The 20,544-nt window shown below is 43.2% G+C and overlaps 1 protein-coding gene across 4 annotated transcripts in view; it reads left to right on the forward strand.

Annotated features, from left to right (window-relative positions):
* Positions 1 to 20,544, forward strand: part of LOC147112577 (uridine-cytidine kinase-like 1) — a 119,765-nt gene that overhangs the window by 72,668 nt on the left and 26,553 nt on the right. For 3 of the 4 annotated variants that reach the window (XM_085996970.1, XM_085996969.1, XM_085996967.1), the window contains exons 8-13: positions 867 to 886; positions 7,525 to 7,623; positions 9,867 to 9,960; positions 10,710 to 10,772; positions 12,659 to 12,781; positions 17,353 to 17,460. In XM_085996970.1, the coding sequence (XP_085853096.1) occupies positions 867 to 886; positions 7,525 to 7,623; positions 9,867 to 9,960; positions 10,710 to 10,772; positions 12,659 to 12,781; positions 17,353 to 17,460 (507 nt within the window). The remainder of the gene's footprint in view (positions 1 to 866; positions 887 to 7,524; positions 7,624 to 9,866; positions 9,961 to 10,709; positions 10,773 to 12,658; positions 12,782 to 17,352; positions 17,461 to 20,544) is intronic. The other variant, XM_085996968.1, reaches the window with a different exon arrangement.

Genomic DNA, 20,544 nt, shown 5'->3' on the forward strand with positions numbered 1-20,544 from the left:
GTGTTTTCAGCCACAAATACATAGTGCTTTCTGTACTCAAATTTAATGAATTGGCTGTGCTTTGTATTTTAAGCTGTATTCTGCCCAAACTGACTGAAAAATGCATTAAAGCTGATCTTTTGAGTAACAAATCAGCTTTGCTTTCAAATAATTCAAGTTTTGTTTAATATAACTGGTGAAAATTTTCCAAATTTGATTGTACGGATTGTTGTATTTGTGCGATTAAAGTGGAATGCAAAATACCATCTAAATAACTAGCAATTGGGTTATGTCCAAAAGTCATTTAGATAAATAAATGTCATATTGTTCTCAAATACTAGGGGTGGACAATAAATGCAACATTACAAGTATCGCCCACATCCCAGGAACAAATTTAAAAAAACTCGAGATTGTGAAGTAACACGTATATTTTTTTTTATATAGCTCTTGCATTTGATAAGGAACTATATAAAACTCTTCATAACTGTTGGTGTAGGGGTTACAGGGATCGGGTGGGATATGTGTCGGTGCAGGCTCGATGGGCCAAAATGGCCTCTATCTGCACTGTGGGGTTTCTGTGATCTGAACTAGCACTGTACTATAATATTTTTGGTTTTCCTGAAACTGATATATGGGGAAGGGGGAAAAGAGATGATGTGACTTATTTTCTGATTTCTTTACAAAATTTAATGGGTTATTGTCAGGAAATTGACCGCTTTCTCTTTCCAGAAATGCCTTGTTACAAAAATGAATTTTGGACAGCTCCCTAATGCTTTCTCAGTACTTATGAGCTTTTCTTTGTGCTAGCACCTAATATAGATGTCTTCTCTTTCTGTCCATGACTATTTCATCAATTGTCTCGCATTGAATAATTCTGAACTGAACAGAGGAAACTTCGCTGGGATATGTGAGGACAACTTGTGTATTTTGAGTTTTGTTTCCAACTCTTAATGTTAATTTGCAGTTAATTTTATTTTTCTTGCTGTTTGGCTTCTTTGCATTTTAAGTTGTTTCTTGTCTTGGCTTTCCTCACAAGTAATTCTAAAAAGTTGGAGGTTTTTTGAATACAAAAAAGCTGAGTGAACAAAGTAAGTTTGATATTCATAAGGCACTGCACTTCAAAGTAGTGCATGTAGTGCTTTGAGACCAAAACCACTATATAAATAAAAGACTACCTAAAAGCCTCCTTGCTTTAACTGCAGTCGCCTGGTCTTTGGGTTTTGATGCGTTGCAAGGTATAAGCATTTTAAGGATAACTCAATTATTTGTTCTCCATACATGCCACATACTTACCTGACCCACGTTTATTTTTAACGATAGTTTCACCACACATTTGTTGAGCATAATAAAGTTGAATTGGCATGCATTATTTCCATTACCTGCTGGTGTAACAGGAGTCTTTAGTACAGGAAACTTTCTGATATCCGGCACTGACTGGACCGAGCTGGTGCCGTACCATCAAAAGTACCGGACATACCAGTGTTAATGTTGAGAGATACAGAACTGAAAAGCTCCGTGTGAATCAACAAACCCTGTTGCTTAGCAACAGCTTCAAAACAGTCGGCTGCAGCTGCAAGCGTCTCTAGCTGAAGCTGTTGCTATAGCTACAGACCTTGCAGTGCCTGACTGGGGGGGGAAAAAGCAACGAGAACTAAAAAAAACTTATAGAAAACGACTCCTGATTTTTGCCATTAGATCGAGTATTCTGGACATATAACCTCTGGATAAACCAAAGTCTCCTGTATATGCAACCAATAGAATATAGATATGTGGATGGTTGGAGCTTGTACATTATTGGAAAAAATTCTGAGGGACAGTATAAATCATCATTTAGAAAGTCACTGATTAATCCAGGACAGTCAGCGTGGATTTGTTATGGGACGGTCATGTCTGACTAACTTGATCGAAATTTTTGAGGAGGTCAATGAGGGTAGTGTGTTTGATGTAGTCTACATGGACTTCAGCAAGGCCTTTGACAAGGTCCCACATGGCAGGTTAGTCAAGAAGTAAAAGCCCATGGATCCAAGGGAACGTGGCAAGTTAGATCCAAAATTGGCTCAGTGGCAGGAAGCAAAGGGTAATGGTCGACTGGTGTTTTTGTGACTGGAAGGCTGTTTCCAGTGGAGTTCCACAGGGCTCATTACTAGGTCCCCTGCTTTTTGTGGTATATAGCGATGATTTAAACTTCAATGTAGTAGGCATGATTAAGTTTGCAGATGATACAAAAATTGGCCATGTGGTTGATAGAGGAAGATAGCTGTAGACTGCAGGAAGATATCAATGGACTGGTCAGGTGGGCAGAAAAGTGGCAAATGGAATTCAATCGGGAGAAGTGTGAGGTCATGCATTTGGGGAGGGCTAACAAGGCAAGGGAGTACACAATAAATGGTAGGATACTGAGAAATGTAGAGGAACAGAGGGGCCTTGGAGTGTACATCCAACGATTCATGAAGGTAGCAGGACAGGTAGATAAGGTGGTTGAGTAGGCATACGGGATACTTTCCTTTATTAGCTATAATATTATTAGCATAGAATATCAAAGCTGAGAGGTTATGCTAGAACTGTATAAAACACTATTTAGGCCACAGCTAGGGTACTGTGTACAGTTCTGGTCACCACATTACAGGAAAGATATGATTGCACTACAGAGGAGATTTACGAGCATGTTGCCAGGACTGCAAAATTTTAGCTATGAAGAAAAATTGGATAGGCTGGAGGAGTTTTCTTTGGAACAGAGGAGACTGAGGGGAGACTTAATATTATGAGGGGCCTAGATAGAGTGGTTCCCCTAGCAGAGAGGTCAATAACCAAGGGGCATAGATTTTAAATAATTGGTAGAGGATTAGAGTTGAGGAGAAATCTTTTCGCCTAGAGGACGGTGGGGGTTTGGAATGCACTGCCTGAAAGGGTGGTAGAGGAAGAAACCCTCATCACATTTAAAAAGTACTTGGATATGCACTTGAAGTGCCGAAATCTGCAATGTTACGGACCAAGAGCAGGAAAGTGGAATTCGGCTCGATAGCTCTTTTTCAACCGGCGCAAACACGATGGGCCGAATGGCCTCCTTCTGTGCAGTAAATTTCTGTGTATACACTGGATTTTGAAGGTATTCTGTATTTATCTTGTCTTGTGTTTAAAATAAACACCAACGTCGGTGTTCTCGTTCAGGCCAACATCCCCAGCATCAAAGCTTTGACCACGCTCGATCAGCTCCGATGGACGGGTCACATCGTCAGCATGCCCGATACGAGACTCCCAAAACAAGCGCTCTACTCTGAGCTCCGGCACGGCAAGAGAGCCCCAGGTGGACAGAGGAAACGCTTCAAGGACACCCTCAAAGCCTCATTGAAAAAGTGCAACATCCCCACTGATACCTGGGAATCCCTGGCCCAAGACCGCACAAAGTGGAGGAGAAGCATCCAGGAATGCGCTGAACACCTCGCGTCTCTTCGCCGGGAGCAAGCGGAAGCCCAGCGCAAGGAGCACACGTCAACCCAAGCACCCACCCACCCGCCCCTTCAACCTCCGTCTGCCCCACCCGTGACGGACAGTAGGTCCCGCATTGGACTCATCAGTCACCTGAGAACTCATTTTTTATGTGGAAGCAAGTCATCCTCTGTTCCAAGGGACTGCCTAAGAATGATGGAGGAAGAGTCGTGAGAACAAAGCAGCATTGGAGAAGTGCAGCTTTATGTCATCAGTATACATATGAATGTATACACCTGTGCCTACCCGTGTCTACAGTTAACGTTACAGAGGAGTAGCATGTAAATGAGGATGAATAGGAGACTAAGGATGAATCCTTGAGAAACTCCAGAGGCGACCATATGAGGGAGAAGTAGTTCTGGAGATTTGCTTGCTGTGTTGGGACACATGGAATTGCCCTTACATAGTTCTACTCCTATGGACTGGGGAGGTAGTAGAGGGAAATTGTGTGATCAGCACGTTGAACGTTGTGGCGAGGTTGAGGAGGACTAGGAAGGATAGCATGTCAGTCACCGTGGACTTTGGGCTGAGAAATCAACTAACTGGGTGAGTTTGGATGGAGTTGTGGGAGACTGAGCAGGGAGCTGAAAGGCAATGATGTATACAAGTGCTTTGGAGTGGAAAGAGAGGATAGACATGGAGCAGTAGTTGGAGAGGATAGGCCATGGGTGATCTTTTTGGGAGTGGGATGATGGTAGTCAGTGAGAACTGTATTGGGAAATGAAGGGTGTTGGGAGAGGAGTGACTTGGTGGGGACATGGTACCAATGACAAGTGAGGGAGCTGTCGACCTCCTGAATACATCAGTTTGCCAGTTACATTTGTTGACTGTCAAATATCTTTGAAATGTTTTCCTGTAGCTTCTTTTCTCTCCAGGCTACTGTTTATAGGAGCCACCTTTTGAGATGTGTCTTTCTGTAGTTTAGCTTTAATACCTGACAGATTAAAGTATGTAACTTTGGGATTCAAAAGAATTTAATCTATTGAGGCACACCATTAACTGCAATCCTGCCTTTTTTTAAATCTGTACATTTCAAAAACAGTCATAGGATTCCATTTAAAGATGCTTTTGTTGCACTAGAGGAGTAGAATGACTTGTGTATGAAATAGATATTTCCATATATTGCTTCAGCAGTTAATTTTAGTGAGTCATCCCTTCTCTGGTTGTCCTCCAATGGAGAAACAAATCAGAGAGAATCAAAAATACGCATATTACACAAACTGTTTTGATCGGGATAGATATATATCATGGCACAGAGGGCTGAGAGACTTATAAAAATATGTCCCATCAAGACCAGGGAATGATAAACTTAAGTGATTACTCAAACCAACAAAGGCTTTATAGAAAAAGGCCATACTGTCTGAAATTTAGCTTGGGGGGTAGGCAGAAGCATATGAAGTATATTTTCTGTTAGTGCATACATCGTTAAAATGTACTATTTTCTGCAGAGTGCAATTAGCTCTGCAACTGATCTCTTTCTTTCCCGCCCCCCCCCCCCCCCCAACGCCTTGCTTATAAAAGCAACAATAGATGCTTGTTTAAATTATTTGCATAAGAAGAATCAGGCTGGAAACTATATATTAAGAAAGAAAATTCTGCAAGTACAAGTGCATTTTGTTGCCATATAGCTCCTTTTAACGTAGAAAAACATCTCCAGGCATTTCAAATGTATATGGGGAAAAAATTGGACGCAGAGTCAAAGAAAGGGATATTTGGGATTACCAAAAGCTTGATCAGAAGTAGGTTTTAAGGGGGGTCTTCAAGATGAAGAGGAATGTGGATGAGGTTTAGTGAGGTAATTCTAAAGTGTGGGGCCTAGGTGGCTGAAGCACGGTTCCCATTGGTGGGGGGAAGGTAGGGGATGCCACAAGAGGCAGGAGTCAGAGGAATGTAGAATTCCAGGGGAAGAGGGTTATAGGCCTGGAGGAAGTTTGAGATCAAGAATGCCAAGGCCACGATTGGAAATAAACACGAGCATGAGAATTTTAAATTTGAGGTATTGGGGGACCAAGAGCCAATGTAGATCAACAAGGACAGGGATGATGGTGTGGGATTATGATTGCCCAGGAGTCTCTCTGAATGGGCCAGATGTCTGCTGGGCACTATTACGAGCAGCCTGAGAGAACCTTGCCCTTTAAATTTCCTACCACTGCAGCAGCACCCCCCACCCCCCCCACCCCCCCCCCCCCGACTCTGTTACTTCCCTGGCTGCTGCTGCAAAGAAGTCTCCAGCTTGGTGATATTATGCGCCCCTCCATCCCACCCTCTACAGAGAGCTGTGTCCCACTTAATGGGACTGGCTGATTTTTGGGAGTATGGGGTGGGGGGCAAGGAAGAAAGAAAGAAAGAGAGAGAGATGGAGTGGCGAGAGGTGCGGGGTTAGGGTGAACAATGACGAGGGGTCAGGGGATTGTGGAATGGGGTAGCCGTAGGGCCCAGTATTTCCTGTAGATCGGGGAGCAGCAGCTGCTGCAATGTGAGTGGCACTGAGAGGAGTAGCCAGTAAACAAGTGGGTGAAACCTATGGACTTTCCTGTGGGTCTTGCATTTGAAACTATATAATGTATTGAAAGGGGAAAAAACAGAAAATTGTCATCCAAATCTGAAAAGAGAAAACAGATTGATGTTTTGGGCTGCGATGCTTTGTCAGTTATATTCACCTTCATATTAAAAGAAAAATCTATTTATCCCATTTGAAACATACTGGGAATGTATAGTATCAGAAAGGAAATTATTATTTTCTCTGTTCAGAAGATGACTTGAGTAACTGCGATTAGTCATATAAAGTAGGTACAGTCAATGTACAAAACAAAATTAAGGGATTACCACCTGGGTATAGGTGTATAGTGCTCTCTGCTGACAGCTAAAAATAAGTCAGTTTGCTGTCATGAAAATAATATGTAAAATTTTAAAAAGAACAATTTTGTAAGTATATGTAGTTGCTACACTTTCAGCATTGTTTTTTATTTTCTCCCATCATCTCCTTTCCTAAAGGCATTGGCCTAGAAATTAGGTTTGCCTCCGCCAGGGCTTTTGCGCCCGAAATTTTGCGCCCGCGATAATTGCCGCTGCGCCCGCCAAAAATTCAGCTGCCCCGCGCCCAGACGGCTGCGGGCGCTAATGGAGGGTTTCAGCGCCTCGCTATGGCGCTGAATGCAGGTTTGCGGCGCTAATCCCCCGCTGCGGCACCCGATGCGGTGCGGCAGGCTGGGGTACTGCAGGCCTCCTCCTTCTGTTAAGGAGGAGCTGCCTGCAGCCGACCGCTGACCGGTCGATTCACCCGACAAATGAGCCCGGCACCTCGGAGAAGTGCCGGGCTCGCGGGCCACACACATCAGTGCCGCGGAGGGGTGGTGGAGGAGTCCGGGGAGGGAGGTGCGGGCAGGCGGCCGCCGGGAAAGCGGCCGGCCGCCGCTCCACCTTAATGCGCCGGCGCTACGTGCTGCAACATCCCGTTGAACAATCGTTGGTTGCGGCTGCCACGGGCGAGGCGGCCGCAACTGAATTTGGGCGTCCGGCCGCGTTACCACGGCAACTGGGACGCTGCGCACACCGATGACGTCATCGGTGCCGGCGCAGCGCTACCGGCTAACGCCGATGGTAGGGCCCAACGCAATTTCGATCGCGGCTATAATTCCGGCGCAAGGCCCTCTAACGCCTCTAATTGGGCGCTAACCCCACCGAATTTCTAGGCCATTGACTCCTTACTGGAATACGGTTCCACATGCACCGAGCACCCTCTGATATGTCACCCTAGTGGCCATTTTGTGTATCAGCCTAACTAACAATTTTATGGAAATAATCTAATTTGAATAACCTATCGAAGATTTTTTTTTAAGTCTAGAATGCCAACAAAAAGAATGGCATCTCTTTAAAAGTACAGAACCACAGTTTTGCTAGCTGTCAATTGTAGGGTCAAGTAGTTCGTGACAAATGAGAGAATGGTCTTGCGGTATTCTCTAACAGTACTGCTAACTGAAAGAAGACTTGATTTTCAACTTGGTGGAAGTGTTTTCAGGTAAAAATTTTCACCTGGTAAACATTTTTTTATTTTTACAGAGCAGCCCTGGCATCTGCCCACCAAGGACAACCTCTGCCAGATAAGCTAAGTGTCCTTGAAAGCACTCCACAGGTTAGAGGAATGCACACAATTATCAGGTAATTTTAGACATGCTTTAGCATAGTTAAGAATAAATGTATAATTACAGGGGCAGAGCACCTTACCAAAAGGGGAGGAAAACTGACTTGAGTTATCTCATTTATGTAGCTAATGGAGAAATAGCCTTGCCACTACACTACAGCCATTGTCAAGTCTGGGGCCAACTACTTGAGTGCATGAAGGATCCAAACCCATAAATAAGAATTTTAATTTTCAAAAATCCTTCCTGCTGCTGCTTCTAGCACAGCTATTTGATCAGATAAATGGAAGGTATATAACTATCCCTTGTAATGTGAGGCACTTGTCTCTAATCTTGTATTATGAGTTACACTGCAGTATAAAGATAGTGTTCACAGTACAAACCCTGACCTGTTACTGAATGCCATGGAGGGGGAGCCAGCATCACAACAGGCACGCCTCTTTGTTAAAGACCTGGATTAAGCAGTTGATGATGAGTAAACCTAGTACAGGAAACTTTGGTTTATCCGGAGGTTAACTGTCCAGAATGCTCGATCCACCGGCAAAATTCAGGAGTCAGTTCAGTAAGTTTTTTTTCTTTCACCAGTCAGGCTCTGCAAGGTCTAGCTAAAGCTGTTGCTTAGCTACAGAGACGCTTGCAAGCTACGGCCGACTGTTTAGAAGCTGTTAAGCAACAGGGTTTGTTTTAACATTAGCGCTGGTTTGTCCGGCAGTTTTGATGGGACGGCAACAGCTCGGTCCCGTCGGTGCCGGATAGCACAAAGTTTCCTGTATGTGGCATTAGGTTTTGATACCTAGAACCATCAAGGAGTTAGCCAGTGTAGGTCCTCCCACTGTGCCGAAAGGAGATGCCTGTCATATATATGATAAAGAAAAGCTGAGACTTGGGATTATAGCTGCTGAAAAATGTTACCTCGAGGTCAGGTATGAGATCACATGCTCAAATATCCAGGTCTTGGTGCTTTCTATGATTGGGTTGAAGATAGATAAGTAATTGCTGCTGAAGCTGTGCACTTCTAACTGGTGGAACCACCTTTCAGCGGGTTATGGTGTGTGTTCACCCTTTGGTTAGGGGGATGGTTGCAATGTTATGGTACATTGTGCTGCTCATCACATCACATGTGAGGAGATCCTGGTTTCTGCTGTCACCAGTAAGGCTCATCCATTTTCTTACAAGCTTGAGAGTGAAGGGGCTTCAAGATGACATGCCTGATAGAAACTCAGAACCAACTCAACCTTCTGTGGTAGGTTTGGTAATTCAGTACCTGAACCAGCCAGGTCAACAGTAGTCCAGGGCACTGTTGATTTACCAGCCAACCTGGCTCACTAAAGGAACCTGGAGGAAGTAGACATATCTATCACTGGGTGGGGGTGGGCGGTCAGGATTCTTGCCACTAGATTCCAGATAATCCTGCAAATCAGTGCCCTAATAGGTATAGTGATATTGGCTGGACAAGCAATGAAAGCTTACCAGTTTTATGTTCTGATAAGCTGGGCGATTTTAACTGCTTATACTTCAGCAGTACTACTGCATACACTTGGAGATTTGTAAGCCTTGGTTCTGCCAACCTGCACTTGAGCTCTCTGGATTTAGATTTGTGGGATATATCCTTGCAAGGAGATTGTGTACACTCCATTTTGGGCAAACAAAGTGTTTGTAGATTTCTCCACTTTATTTGGAGACACTTAAATGTACTGATGCATTTCTACTTTTGTCAGACACCCAGCTGATCTAAAATAAATTGTAACAATTGCATAGCAGTAATCTAACCTAGTTTGAATGCATTTTTAGACCACTTAAAAATTATATATTACCTTTCACATTCTCAGGACTTCTCAAAGCACTTCACAGTCAATTAAGTACTTTTGAAATGTAGTCACTGTTGTAATGAGGGCCCACACGACAGCCAATTTGCACACCAAGTCTCTGGAGTGGGTGTTGAGCCAATAATCTTTTGACTCTGGTGACTGTGATACTGCTGAGCCAAGGCTGACGCCTAAAGCTTTCCTCTTGCAGTTTACTGTGACATTTGAACCCTACAATAATCAATCCAATTTAGTTATGTAGAGAACAATGGATTTATTTTTGCTTTAATTGGATGGTAAGTTAATGTATGGTATGTAGATTTCAATTAGCATTTTCAAAAATGTCCTGTAAGTATTAATCTATGAGCAATCGTTTGATTTAAAACTGCCATACTGCAATTGACATTTCAGAAATACTGCATGTAATTCTTTTGATTATTTCTTGTCTGTTGCACAGAAATAAAGACACAAGTCGAGATGAGTTCATCTTCTATTCAAAGAGATTAATGAGGTTGCTAATTGAACACGCTCTTTCCTTCTTGCCACTCAAGGTAATTTTTTTCTACTGTGCTTGTCATTGAAGTCATTGAGGGTATTGGGCCTGATGTGCAAAAAATAACATTGCATTTAGCCTGATATACTTGCGGTGTGATTTAGTTTCATAATGATGGAAGCGGAGTTTAACCATTCTTGACAAAATTTAACCACTGGGGCTGTTTTCATTAGAACAAAGAATATTGAGGAGTGATTTGATAGGTGTTTAAAATTATGAAGGTATGGGATAGAGTAGCTGGAAACATTGTGTTTCTAGTTGTTGAGAGATCTAGAACAAAGATACAAGATTAAATGTAAGAGATTTAGGACCGAGCGCAGGAAAAATATTTTTAGAGGCTTGTTTGGCTGTGCAATGCACTACCAAAGTTAGTGATTGAAGCAAAGACCATCTCAACATTTAAGAAAAGGTTAAATAGCTGGTTGTTCCCATCTACCCTTTATTCTACTTTGCCTTCAGAGTGGGCACATGGAATCAGGACTACTGCTCATGTGAAGGATAAACACCAACATTAACTCATTGGGCAGAATAGCCTGTTTCTGTGTTGTAACCTCCTCTATGATGTCTTTCTTTGTAAGATGACAAGGGAAATGAAACAAGGAGACAGAATGAGGCTCACATCTTGAGCTGTGTTCTAGTCTGACACAAGTCCAGCATTTATTGTATTGGTTTTTACTGTCAGAAAATAACAATGCAAAATAGTTCCTAAGTGATTACTAATTTTCCTTTTGTGATGAATATTTATAGCCTGTTACAGTGGAAACACCTCAAGGAGAACTGTATGAAGGAAAGCGATTTGGTGGAAAAAGGGTGAGCATCCACCATTGATGTCGAGGAGGTCATTAACATTTACTGGTTATTAATGTTCATTTTAAATTGCTGGAGTAAAATGCCACTGTAGAAGGCTAACACACTGAGTTACTTTAGCAGAGGGATTGTACAAATCAAGTGAGGTTGTATTGTTTTTATATAAGGCCTCGGTCAGACCCCGTCATTAGTATTGTGTGATGGTTTCATCAGCTATTTACAGGATGAAATTTTTTGCTCTCGAGAGGATAAGGAGGTAAAAAGTGATGATCAGGAATTTATGGGGTAAGGTAAGCCCTTTGGAGAATAGGAGGATTTCATGTTGATCTACTTTACAAGATTATAAAGGAAACTGACAGAATAAATCCAGACACATTGTTCACTATGGTAAAGGGCTCAAATAACAGGACATGGGTTTTAAAATTAAAGTCTAGGATTAAGAAAGGAAGTTAGAAGGATTTATTTTATCCAGAGAGTAATAGTTGTGGAATAAGTTGCCAGGGAAGACCATTGAAGTGGTTAATATAACTGGCCAATTCGATGCATTCTGGAGAGAGGAGATCAAAGGATATGGTAAGAAGCCAGATATATTTGGTTGATCTATGTAAATCAGACAAGTCTGTTTGCCCTACTGGCCCTTCTTAATAAAAATTATTATTTATTTATTTTTATCAACAACACCTTGCATTTACACAGCGCCTTTCACGACCTCGGGGCAACCCAGAGCACTTTACAGCCAATGAAGTACTTTTAGCTGTGTAGTCACTGTTGTAATGTAGGAAACACAACAGCCAATTTGCACACAGCAAGGCCCCACAAACAGCAATGTGATAATGACCAGATAATCTGTTTTTAGGTGTTAGTTGATGGATAAATATTGGCCAAGACTCTGGGGAGATCGCCACTGCTCTTCGAAATAGTGCCATGGGATCTTTTACTTCCACCTGAGAGGGTAGATGGGACCTTGGTTTAACATCTTATCCGAAAGGCGGCACCCCTGACACTGGAGTGTGGGCCTAGATTTTGTTCCCAAGACTCTGGAGTCCTTGTAACATGCTCTTCAGATACAATAAGGAGCCTTTCTATTCAAATCATTGCGGGTGGAAAATTTTGAGAAGATTCATTTTTTAAAATCTCAAAAGCACCCAGGAGACTGTTTGCGAAGAACTGACAGTGATATTTCTAAAAGATAGAAGTATTGTGTGTATTCAAAGTTATCTACAAAGATTTTTAGTTTAGTTCTGAGTTGCAATCTTTTTCTTATTTTATTTACTCGAAGTTAGATGACTTCTTTGAAAGTAATGGACTGTTTCAACAGACCTCATTTAAAGTTTAAAATTTGAAGTAATTTTTATTACAAATAAAATAACAAGTAATATACAGTTACATACTTCTACTGTATATATGCAATAGTTACATATATGTTAGCTTATTGACTGACTTGTTGGTGACCTAGTGGATAAAGGCTGGGTCACAGACCAGAAACTCCTGGTTTGATTCCTGATGTATGCCGAGTTAGCTGATCTTGGTGCTATGAACTCACCTTTGTATATGTAGGCTAGGGAGGGGCAACCCAGCCAGGGTTCCTGCTACTGATCACTTGTCCAGTGACTTCTGCTGGAATGTGATTTGTGTGAATGTTGGGTTAAAATATGATTGGATGTGATGCTCTTCATTGTGAACAGCTTGCTGAAGATCACTGTCGATGTTTACATGTGAAGAATGGTGACTTGAGAATGAAGTGGAGAGCTGCTAGTGCCCATGAAGAGACACCCTAGCAAGATTCGGCCTCTTTAGGAGCAGAGGGTAGAAAAATAAGAGAAATGGCTACTTTGTGTAGCCATCTGTAAGTTCAGTATTGCAACAATAAATTATTCCTTATTCTTTAGATAACTGGAGTCTCCATTCTTCGTGCTGGTGAAACAATGGAGCAGGCACTAACGGCAGTGTGCAAGGATATCAGATTAGGAAAGATTCTTATTCAGACTAACCATGCCACAGGGGAGCCTGAGGTACATAATATACTGTTAATATACTGTTACAATGCTGGGGGGGGGGGGGGGGTCTAGCTTAATTAATCTTAACAATTGTCTTTCCTTGAATAATTTCTTTTATAATCTATAAAATACAGTGGAACGTTTCTATGTTGTATCTGAAATAAGAGTCTGCTTAACCTCTTAAACCAGCCGCATGATCAATATATATTCTCTTAATTAATCTATTTGTTCAATACTTTTGTACAAATAGCAGCAACCCTGATGGTTTTACCTATCTTTTAAGCCTGTAATTGCTTTGTAATTTTCTAGTTACCTATTGGTATAACTGCATTTGTAGAAATTAAGTACTCTTAATTAAGCAACCTGTTGGCATTACATGTTGGAGAATTTAATCCTGTATGTAAACAGGTAAAATGGGTTTGTGCCTGCCAATTTTGCCTGGATTTTCTTGGAGCAAAACAGACGGAGGATGCTTCCCCATAGAGGGATAGACAGTCTGTGTTGCTTCTTTTCTCCTCCTCTTTCCTGCCCTAGTTTTCTTCCCTCCTTTCCTGTAGGTAGAATCATAGGTGATGGCTTATGCCAGGATATGGTTCCAGCAACTCTCTGGTACCTTGTCCAAGTGGCTATTCTTCATGTGTGTGCCAACATAAAGAGTCGTTGTAGGCTAGAGTCAGTAGATAATGATCAGGAACCTACCCCACTTTCCTTGGCTCTGGGGCACGGAGGCCAATTTTGGTATATTTACTGTAGCTCTGGATAACCTTAAATAATTGAGCACACATCAAGAATAAAATCTGGGATCTTGTGGCTCTGTATGGCTCAGTGCCCACCTGCTTTGCCTTGGTGGGTACCTTCTTGGCCTCAGAAAAAGTAATGTCCAAGAAGAGCCTTGAGAGGAAGAAAATGTTTTAAATGGAGACGTTGGCCAGAATTTTCCGGGGGGTCAGCGGGTGGGAAATTTCATCCCGCCGCAATGTGCCTTTCCCAATGGCATGTGTGTGTGATCTCCGACCCGACCCGCAGAGGCGGGCGAACAATTAAACCAATTATTGGGTTGTTGACAGACCCTTAATATTGCTTTTAACCTTACCTTTTAACTTTAATTGCTCACCCTCGGGGTCCACGTTGCTCGGGAACCACATCTGTGAACCTGAGGTGGGAGTTGAATGGCCATTGTATCAGCTGATTACTTGACAGATTGAAATGTGCTATAAAAGCTCCCACTCACTGCTCCAAGTGCAGAAGCTGTTGCTTACCACCTTTGGAACACAGATTGAGCTTTATGCAGGCAGCAAGTATTTGGAGCAAACTCTCCATCCAGTGTCACTTCATTGGAACAACCTCTCACCATTGACATTGCTTCTTTAGCTGTACTTCACCTGCTATCTATTCCATCAATGTGGATGCCCTTTATACTGTCTCACCTTGGTCCTCTGCATCCGACCACAATCTGTCCCAACACCAGCAGCCACACCAACCTTCTCCGCAATCACCTGGTGCTGCACAGGACAGAGGGCATCAGCACCCGAGCACATTGTTGCCTGGGAGGCCAAGGATGGTCTCATCATGGCCAGATTTACTTCACTTGATGCTGTACACCCTACTGATGGGACTGAAGGCCGATAAATCCCCAGGGCCTGATAATCTAGATCCTAGGGTACTTAAGGAAGTGGCCCTAGAAATAGTAGATGCATTGCTTGTCATCTTCCAGAACTCGATAGACTCTGGAACAGTACCCATGGATTGGAGGGTAGCTAATGTTACCCCACTATTCAAAAAAGGTGGTAGAGAAAAAGCGGGGAATTATAGACCGGTAAGCCTGACATCGGTAGTGGGGAAAATGCTAGAGTCCATTATAAAAGATGTAATAGCAGAGCACTTGGAAAGCAGTGACAGGATCGGACAAAGTCAACATGGATTTACAAAAGGTAAATCGTGCTTGACTAACCTACTGGAATTTTTTGAGGATGTAACTGGCAAAATAGATAAGGGAGAACCAGTGGATGTGGTATATTTGGACTTTCAGAAGGCTTTCGATAAGGTCCCGCATAAGAGATTAGCGTGCAAAATTAAGGGACATGGGATTGGGGGCAAGGTATTGACTTGGATAGAGAACTGGTTGGCGGATAGAAAGCAAAGAGTTGGAATAAACGGGTCGTTTTCCGAGTGGCAGGCAGTGACTAGTGGGGTACTGCAAGGATCGGTCCTAGGACCCCAGCTGTTCACAATATATATTAATGATCTGGACGAGGGAATTGGATGTAATATCTCCAAATTTGCAGACGACACAAAGCTGGGTGGGAGGGTATGCTGTGAGGAGGATGTCGTGAAACTCCAGTACGATTTGGACAGGTTGGGTGATTGGGCAGAAACATGGCAAATGCACTATAATGTGGATAAATGTGAGGTTATCCACTTTGGTGGCAAAAACAGGAAGGCAGACTATTATTTGAATGGCAATAGATTGGGAGAAGGGGAAGTGCAGAGAGACCTGGGTGTTCTTGTGCACCAGTCGCTGAAGGTAAGCATGCAGGTGCAGCAGGCGGTTAAGAAGGCAAATGGTATGTTGGCCTTCGTAGCAAGAGGGTTCGAGTACAGGAACAAGGATGTCTTGCTGCAATTGCACAGGGCCTTGGTGAGACCGCACCTTGAGTATTGTGTGCAGTTTTGGTCGCCTTATCTGAGGAAGGACGTTCTTGCCATGGAGGGAGTGCAGCGAAGATTCACCAGGCTGATACCTGGGATGGCAGGAATGATTTATGAGGAGAGACTGTGTCGATTGGGCTTATACTCATTGGAGTTTAGAAGATTGAGAGGGGATCTCATCGAAACCTATAAAATTCTGTCAGGCCTGGACAGACTAGATGCAGGAAGGATGTTCCTGATGGCAGGGGAGTCCAGAACCAGGGGTCATAGTCTAAGGATAAGGGGTAAGCCATTTAGGGCTGAAATGAGGAGGAATTTCTTCACCCAGAGAGTGGTGAACCTATTGAATTCTCTGCCACAGAGGGCGGTGGAGGCCAATTCATCAACTCCTTCTTGAATATATTTAGATATATTTCTTAAGGCTAAAGGGATATGGGGAGAAGGCAGGGACAGGGTACTGAATTTGGATGATCAGCCATGATCTCATTGAATGGCGGAGCAGGCTCGAAGGGCCGAATGGCCTACTCCTGCTCCTATCTTCTATGTTTACTGCCACATGATGCACCAGGTTGGCACCACCCCACACCAACACCGTAAAGCATCTCTACAATGTCCAAACCATTCCTTTCACACTCCCCACCATTGTGGGGGGTACAATTATGTCTCGCCATTCACTGCAACTCACTAAGCCACTTCCAAATGTGCACACAAATCTGTCCAAGAACAGAAAGTGTTGAAAATAAAGGTCTCCATGTTTGACAGCACATTAACAGAAACTTTACATTAACATTGGATAAAACACCCAAGTGGTTACCCTTGTGTGTTGTTAGTTGGTATGATTGGACTAGGATGAGGGGGGAGTGTGAGGGGTGGCGAGTGAGATGGGGCTGTGATAATGTAGATGGAGAGAGAAGAATGGGTGGAGGTGCAAGGTAAGTTGGTGCGAGTAAGGATGTGCAAGAGTAGGGTAGGGAAGGCAGAGTGATGGGGGCTGTGATGAGAGGCACAGGAGGATGAATGTGAGTGTGGTTTTGTACTAACGTTTCATGATCTAATGAGATCATTGAAGGGTTTGCATCACTGCACCCAGGTTCTCCTGACGACATCCCTGCTTGTGTCCTCCTGTGCAATGTGCAACCAGGCTGTTGGTCTCCTGGGGTGGTCTCTTCCGCCCATAGGAAGGGAAGAGGACCTCCTTGCGTGCTGTGACTCTCTCCATAAGCATATGGACGGAGTCATGGGAGAACCTGGGTGCAGCACTGCACCTCTGTGCAGTGATTCAGTGTTTGCAGCACTTCAATGCTGTAGAACACTGACAGCACAAACGTCAAAAATAAGGTGGCCATGGTACCTTTAAGGAAACCGGCTGATGACGTGTTATGAATGACGTCACCAGACCAGCTTCCTCTAATTGGACCAGGAAACGCGCTGGGCGGGCTTAACAAGCCCTATCAATGTAAATTCATTTTGGGCAGCGGGGCCATGACCCACCACCGACCTCGCCCACACTGGATCCGCCGAGGTGATTTCTTAATTCTTTTTGAAATTAAATACCAAATGCTCACTATTCAAATAGAAGTGGAGAAAATTTGTAAATCTATTGAAAGATCATGGATTTCAGGCTTCAACACCTATAAGCAAATGCTTGATGCAGTTCTTCATTATACTGGCATCTGTATGTCCTAGCCTATTCCCATAGGATCTAGAACCTGGAATTATGTAACTATTTTCCAGGATCTAGTATACTGTATGTCTCAGTTCTTATGAGATTAACTATTTTCAATATGGACAATTTTCTGGTTGATTAATTTTAGAAAAAAAATATTTCTAGTATGCAGTTCGCGAATTAATTTAGATGTTTCAAAAAATAAAAAAGATGAAAATGGTCTTGCTTTTTGGTGGCTTTGGATTGATTAATTTATCTTACTTTTATATAGCTACATTATCTTCGATTACCTAAGGATATCAGTGTGGATTATGTTATTCTGATGGACAGTACAGTGTCAACAGGAGCTGCTGCTATGATGGCAGTTCGAGTCCTTCTGGTGAGTAATCAGTTGCTTAAAAGGGGGTACAGATTGCTGTTTGTTTTTAGGCACTCCACTATACCTTTGCAGATTTGAATTACAATCTCTGGTTGGTAAATGGTGAATATAAGAAAGACCTTGTTGTGAGGGATGGGGGGATCTGTCTTGCTTTAAAGCATAACATTTCTGTCTATCTTTTTATATGACTATGGTAAATTTATTTTTTGTAGTTGGTTGATATATTTGTGGTGAGAAAGCCCGGTGTACAAAAAACATCTAGTGCTGTTCATCTATGTTCATAAGTCAGTTGCATCAGAAATCGCCTCATGGCTTTGAAATATTGAATGCATGAGACAAATGCAGACTCTTGTCAGATACTGATTGTTCACTGAACCAAGCTGCCTGTTTGAGAAAAGGCAAGCTGGTTGACATGTAAGGGAAGTGTTAAAAGCAAGCAAAACCACCAGAATGGCTGGGAGGTTGTTGCTTAAACTTCATTTAACAACAGATTTGTCTTCCCAGTTGGTAAGAAGTTCCTTGATCTGGTATATTGAAGAATCCTTTTGAATTGTACAATTTACAAAAGAAATAAGCCTACAATTTAGTGTATAGACAAGTGTTACTGTGCAGGCTTTCTCCCAACACTTTTGAACTTGGATTCACAGCAAGGAATATAGTTAATGCTGGTTTCCCCAGTATCTCCAGGTCTCTATTAGCCTACCTGTTTGCTCACTGTGGCAGGGGAGGGGCTGGGTGGACTCTGTACCCACGTAATTAAATACATATTTTGGTTCTGTCTTCACACAGGAGGACACAAATAACCTCCCAGAGATGTCGGGGAACATAGGGACTAATGAGGGGGAGGAACTGAAAGAAATCAGTATTTGTAGGGAAATAGTGTTGGGGAAGTTGACTGGATTGAAGGCCAATAAATCCCCAGGGCCTGATAATCTAGATCCTAGGGAACTTAAGGAAGTGGCCCTGGAGATAGTAGATGCATTGCTGGTCATCTTCCAGAACTCGATAGACTCTGGAACAGTACCCATGGATTGGAGGGTAGCTAATGTTACCCCACTATTCAAAAAAGGTGGTAGAGAAAAAGCGGGGAATTATAGACCGGTAAGCCTGACATCAGTAGTGGGGAAAATGCTAGAGTCCATTATAAAAGATGTAATAGCAGAGCACTTGGAAAGCAGTGACAGGATCGGACAAAGTCAACATGGATTTACAAAAGGTAAATCGTGCTTGACTAATCTACTGGAATTTTTTGAGGATGTAACTGGTAAAATAGATAAGGGAGAACCAGTGGATGTGGTGTATTTGGACTTTCGGAAGGCTTTCGATAAGGTCCCGCATAAGAGATTAGCTTGTAAAATTAAGGCACGTGGGATTGGGGGCAAGGTATTGACTTGGCTGGAGAACTGGTTGGCAGATAGAAAGCAAAGAGTTGGAATAAACGGGTCGTTTTCCGAGTGGCAGGCAGTGACTAGTGGGGTACCGCAAGGATCGGTCCTAGGACCCCAGCTGTTCACAATATATATTAATGATCTGGACGAGGGAATTGGATGTAGTATCTCCAAATTTGCAGATGAGACAAAGCTGGGTGGGAGGGTATGCTGTGAGGAGGATGTTGTGAAACTCCAGTACGATTTGGACAAGTTGGGTGATTGGGCAGAAACCTAGCAAATGCACTATAATGTGGATAAATGTGAGGTTATCCACTTTGGTGGCAAAAACAGGAAGGCAGATTATTATTTGAATGGCAATAGATTGGGAGAAGGGGAAGTGCAAAGAGACCTGGGTGTTCTTGTGCACCAGTCGCTGAAGGTAAGCATGCAGGTGCAGCAGGCGGTTAAGAAGGCAAATGGCATGTTGACCTTCGTAGCAAGAGGGTTCGAGTATAGGAACAAGGATGTCTTGCTGCAGTTGTACAGGGCCTTGGTGAGACCGCACCTTGAGTATTGTGTGCAGTTTTGGTCGCCTTATCTGAGGAAGGACGTTCTTGCCATGGAAGGAGTGCAGCGAAGATTCACCGGGCTAATACCTGGGATGGCAGGAATGATGTACGAGGAGAGATTGGGTCGATTGGGCTTGTACTCGCTGGAGTTTAGAAGATTGAGAGGGGATCTCATCGAAACCTATAAAATTCTGTCAGGCCTGGACAGACTAGATGCAGAAAGGATGTTCCCGATGGCCGGGGAGTCCAGAACTAGGGGTCATAGTCTGAGGATAAGGGGTAAGCCATTTAGGACTGAGATGAGGAGGAATTTCTTCACCCAGAGAGTGGTGAACCTGTGGAATTCTTACCACAGAAGGCAGTGGAGGCCAATTCATTAAATATATTCAAGAAGGAGTTGGATATATTTCTTAAGGCTCAAGGGATATGGGGAGAAGGCAGGAAAGGGGTACTGAATTTGGATGATCAGCCATGATCTCATTGAATAGCGGAGCAGGCTTGAGGGGCCGAATGGCCTACTCCTGCTCCTATCTTCTATGTTTCTGTGTAATGTTCATCATGGGCTCTGCTGAAAGTTTCTTGATAGAACTTTCCGGGGTATAGAATCCGGGGTATAGAATCTTCAGGCGAGACAGAGGGGGGTGTAAAAGGGGAGGGGGTGTTGCAATATTAATTAAGGAGTCTATTACTGCTGTAAGGAGGGATGATATATTAGCGGGTTCCTCTAATGAGGCCATATGGGTAGAACTTAAAAACAAAAAGGGGTCAAGCACCTTGCTGGGAGTGTACTATAGGCCCCCAAACAGTCAGGGGGAGATAGAGGAACAGATATGCAGGCAGATATCAGAAAAGTGTGAAAATAATAGGGTAGTAATAGTGGGGGATTTCAACTTCCCCAATATAAATTGGGATAGTCAGAGTGTGAAAGGCTTGGAGGGAGCAGAATTCTTAAAGTGCATCCAGGAAAGCTTTTTCAGCCAACATGTAGAAAGTCCTACAAGAGAGGGGGCGGTACTGGACCTAATTCTAGGGAATGTAGCCGGGCAGGTGGTGGAAGTGTCTGTAGGAGAGCATTTTGGCGATAGTGACCACAATTCGGTGAGATTTAAGGTGGTCATGGAAAAAGACAAAGACGGCCGGAAATC

The sequence above is a fragment of the Somniosus microcephalus genome, chromosome 9 (genome assembly GCF_052327205.1).
Source record: "Somniosus microcephalus isolate GS21.2 chromosome 9, FLI_Smic_1.0, whole genome shotgun sequence".
Lineage (NCBI taxonomy): Eukaryota > Metazoa > Chordata > Chondrichthyes > Squaliformes > Somniosidae > Somniosus > Somniosus microcephalus.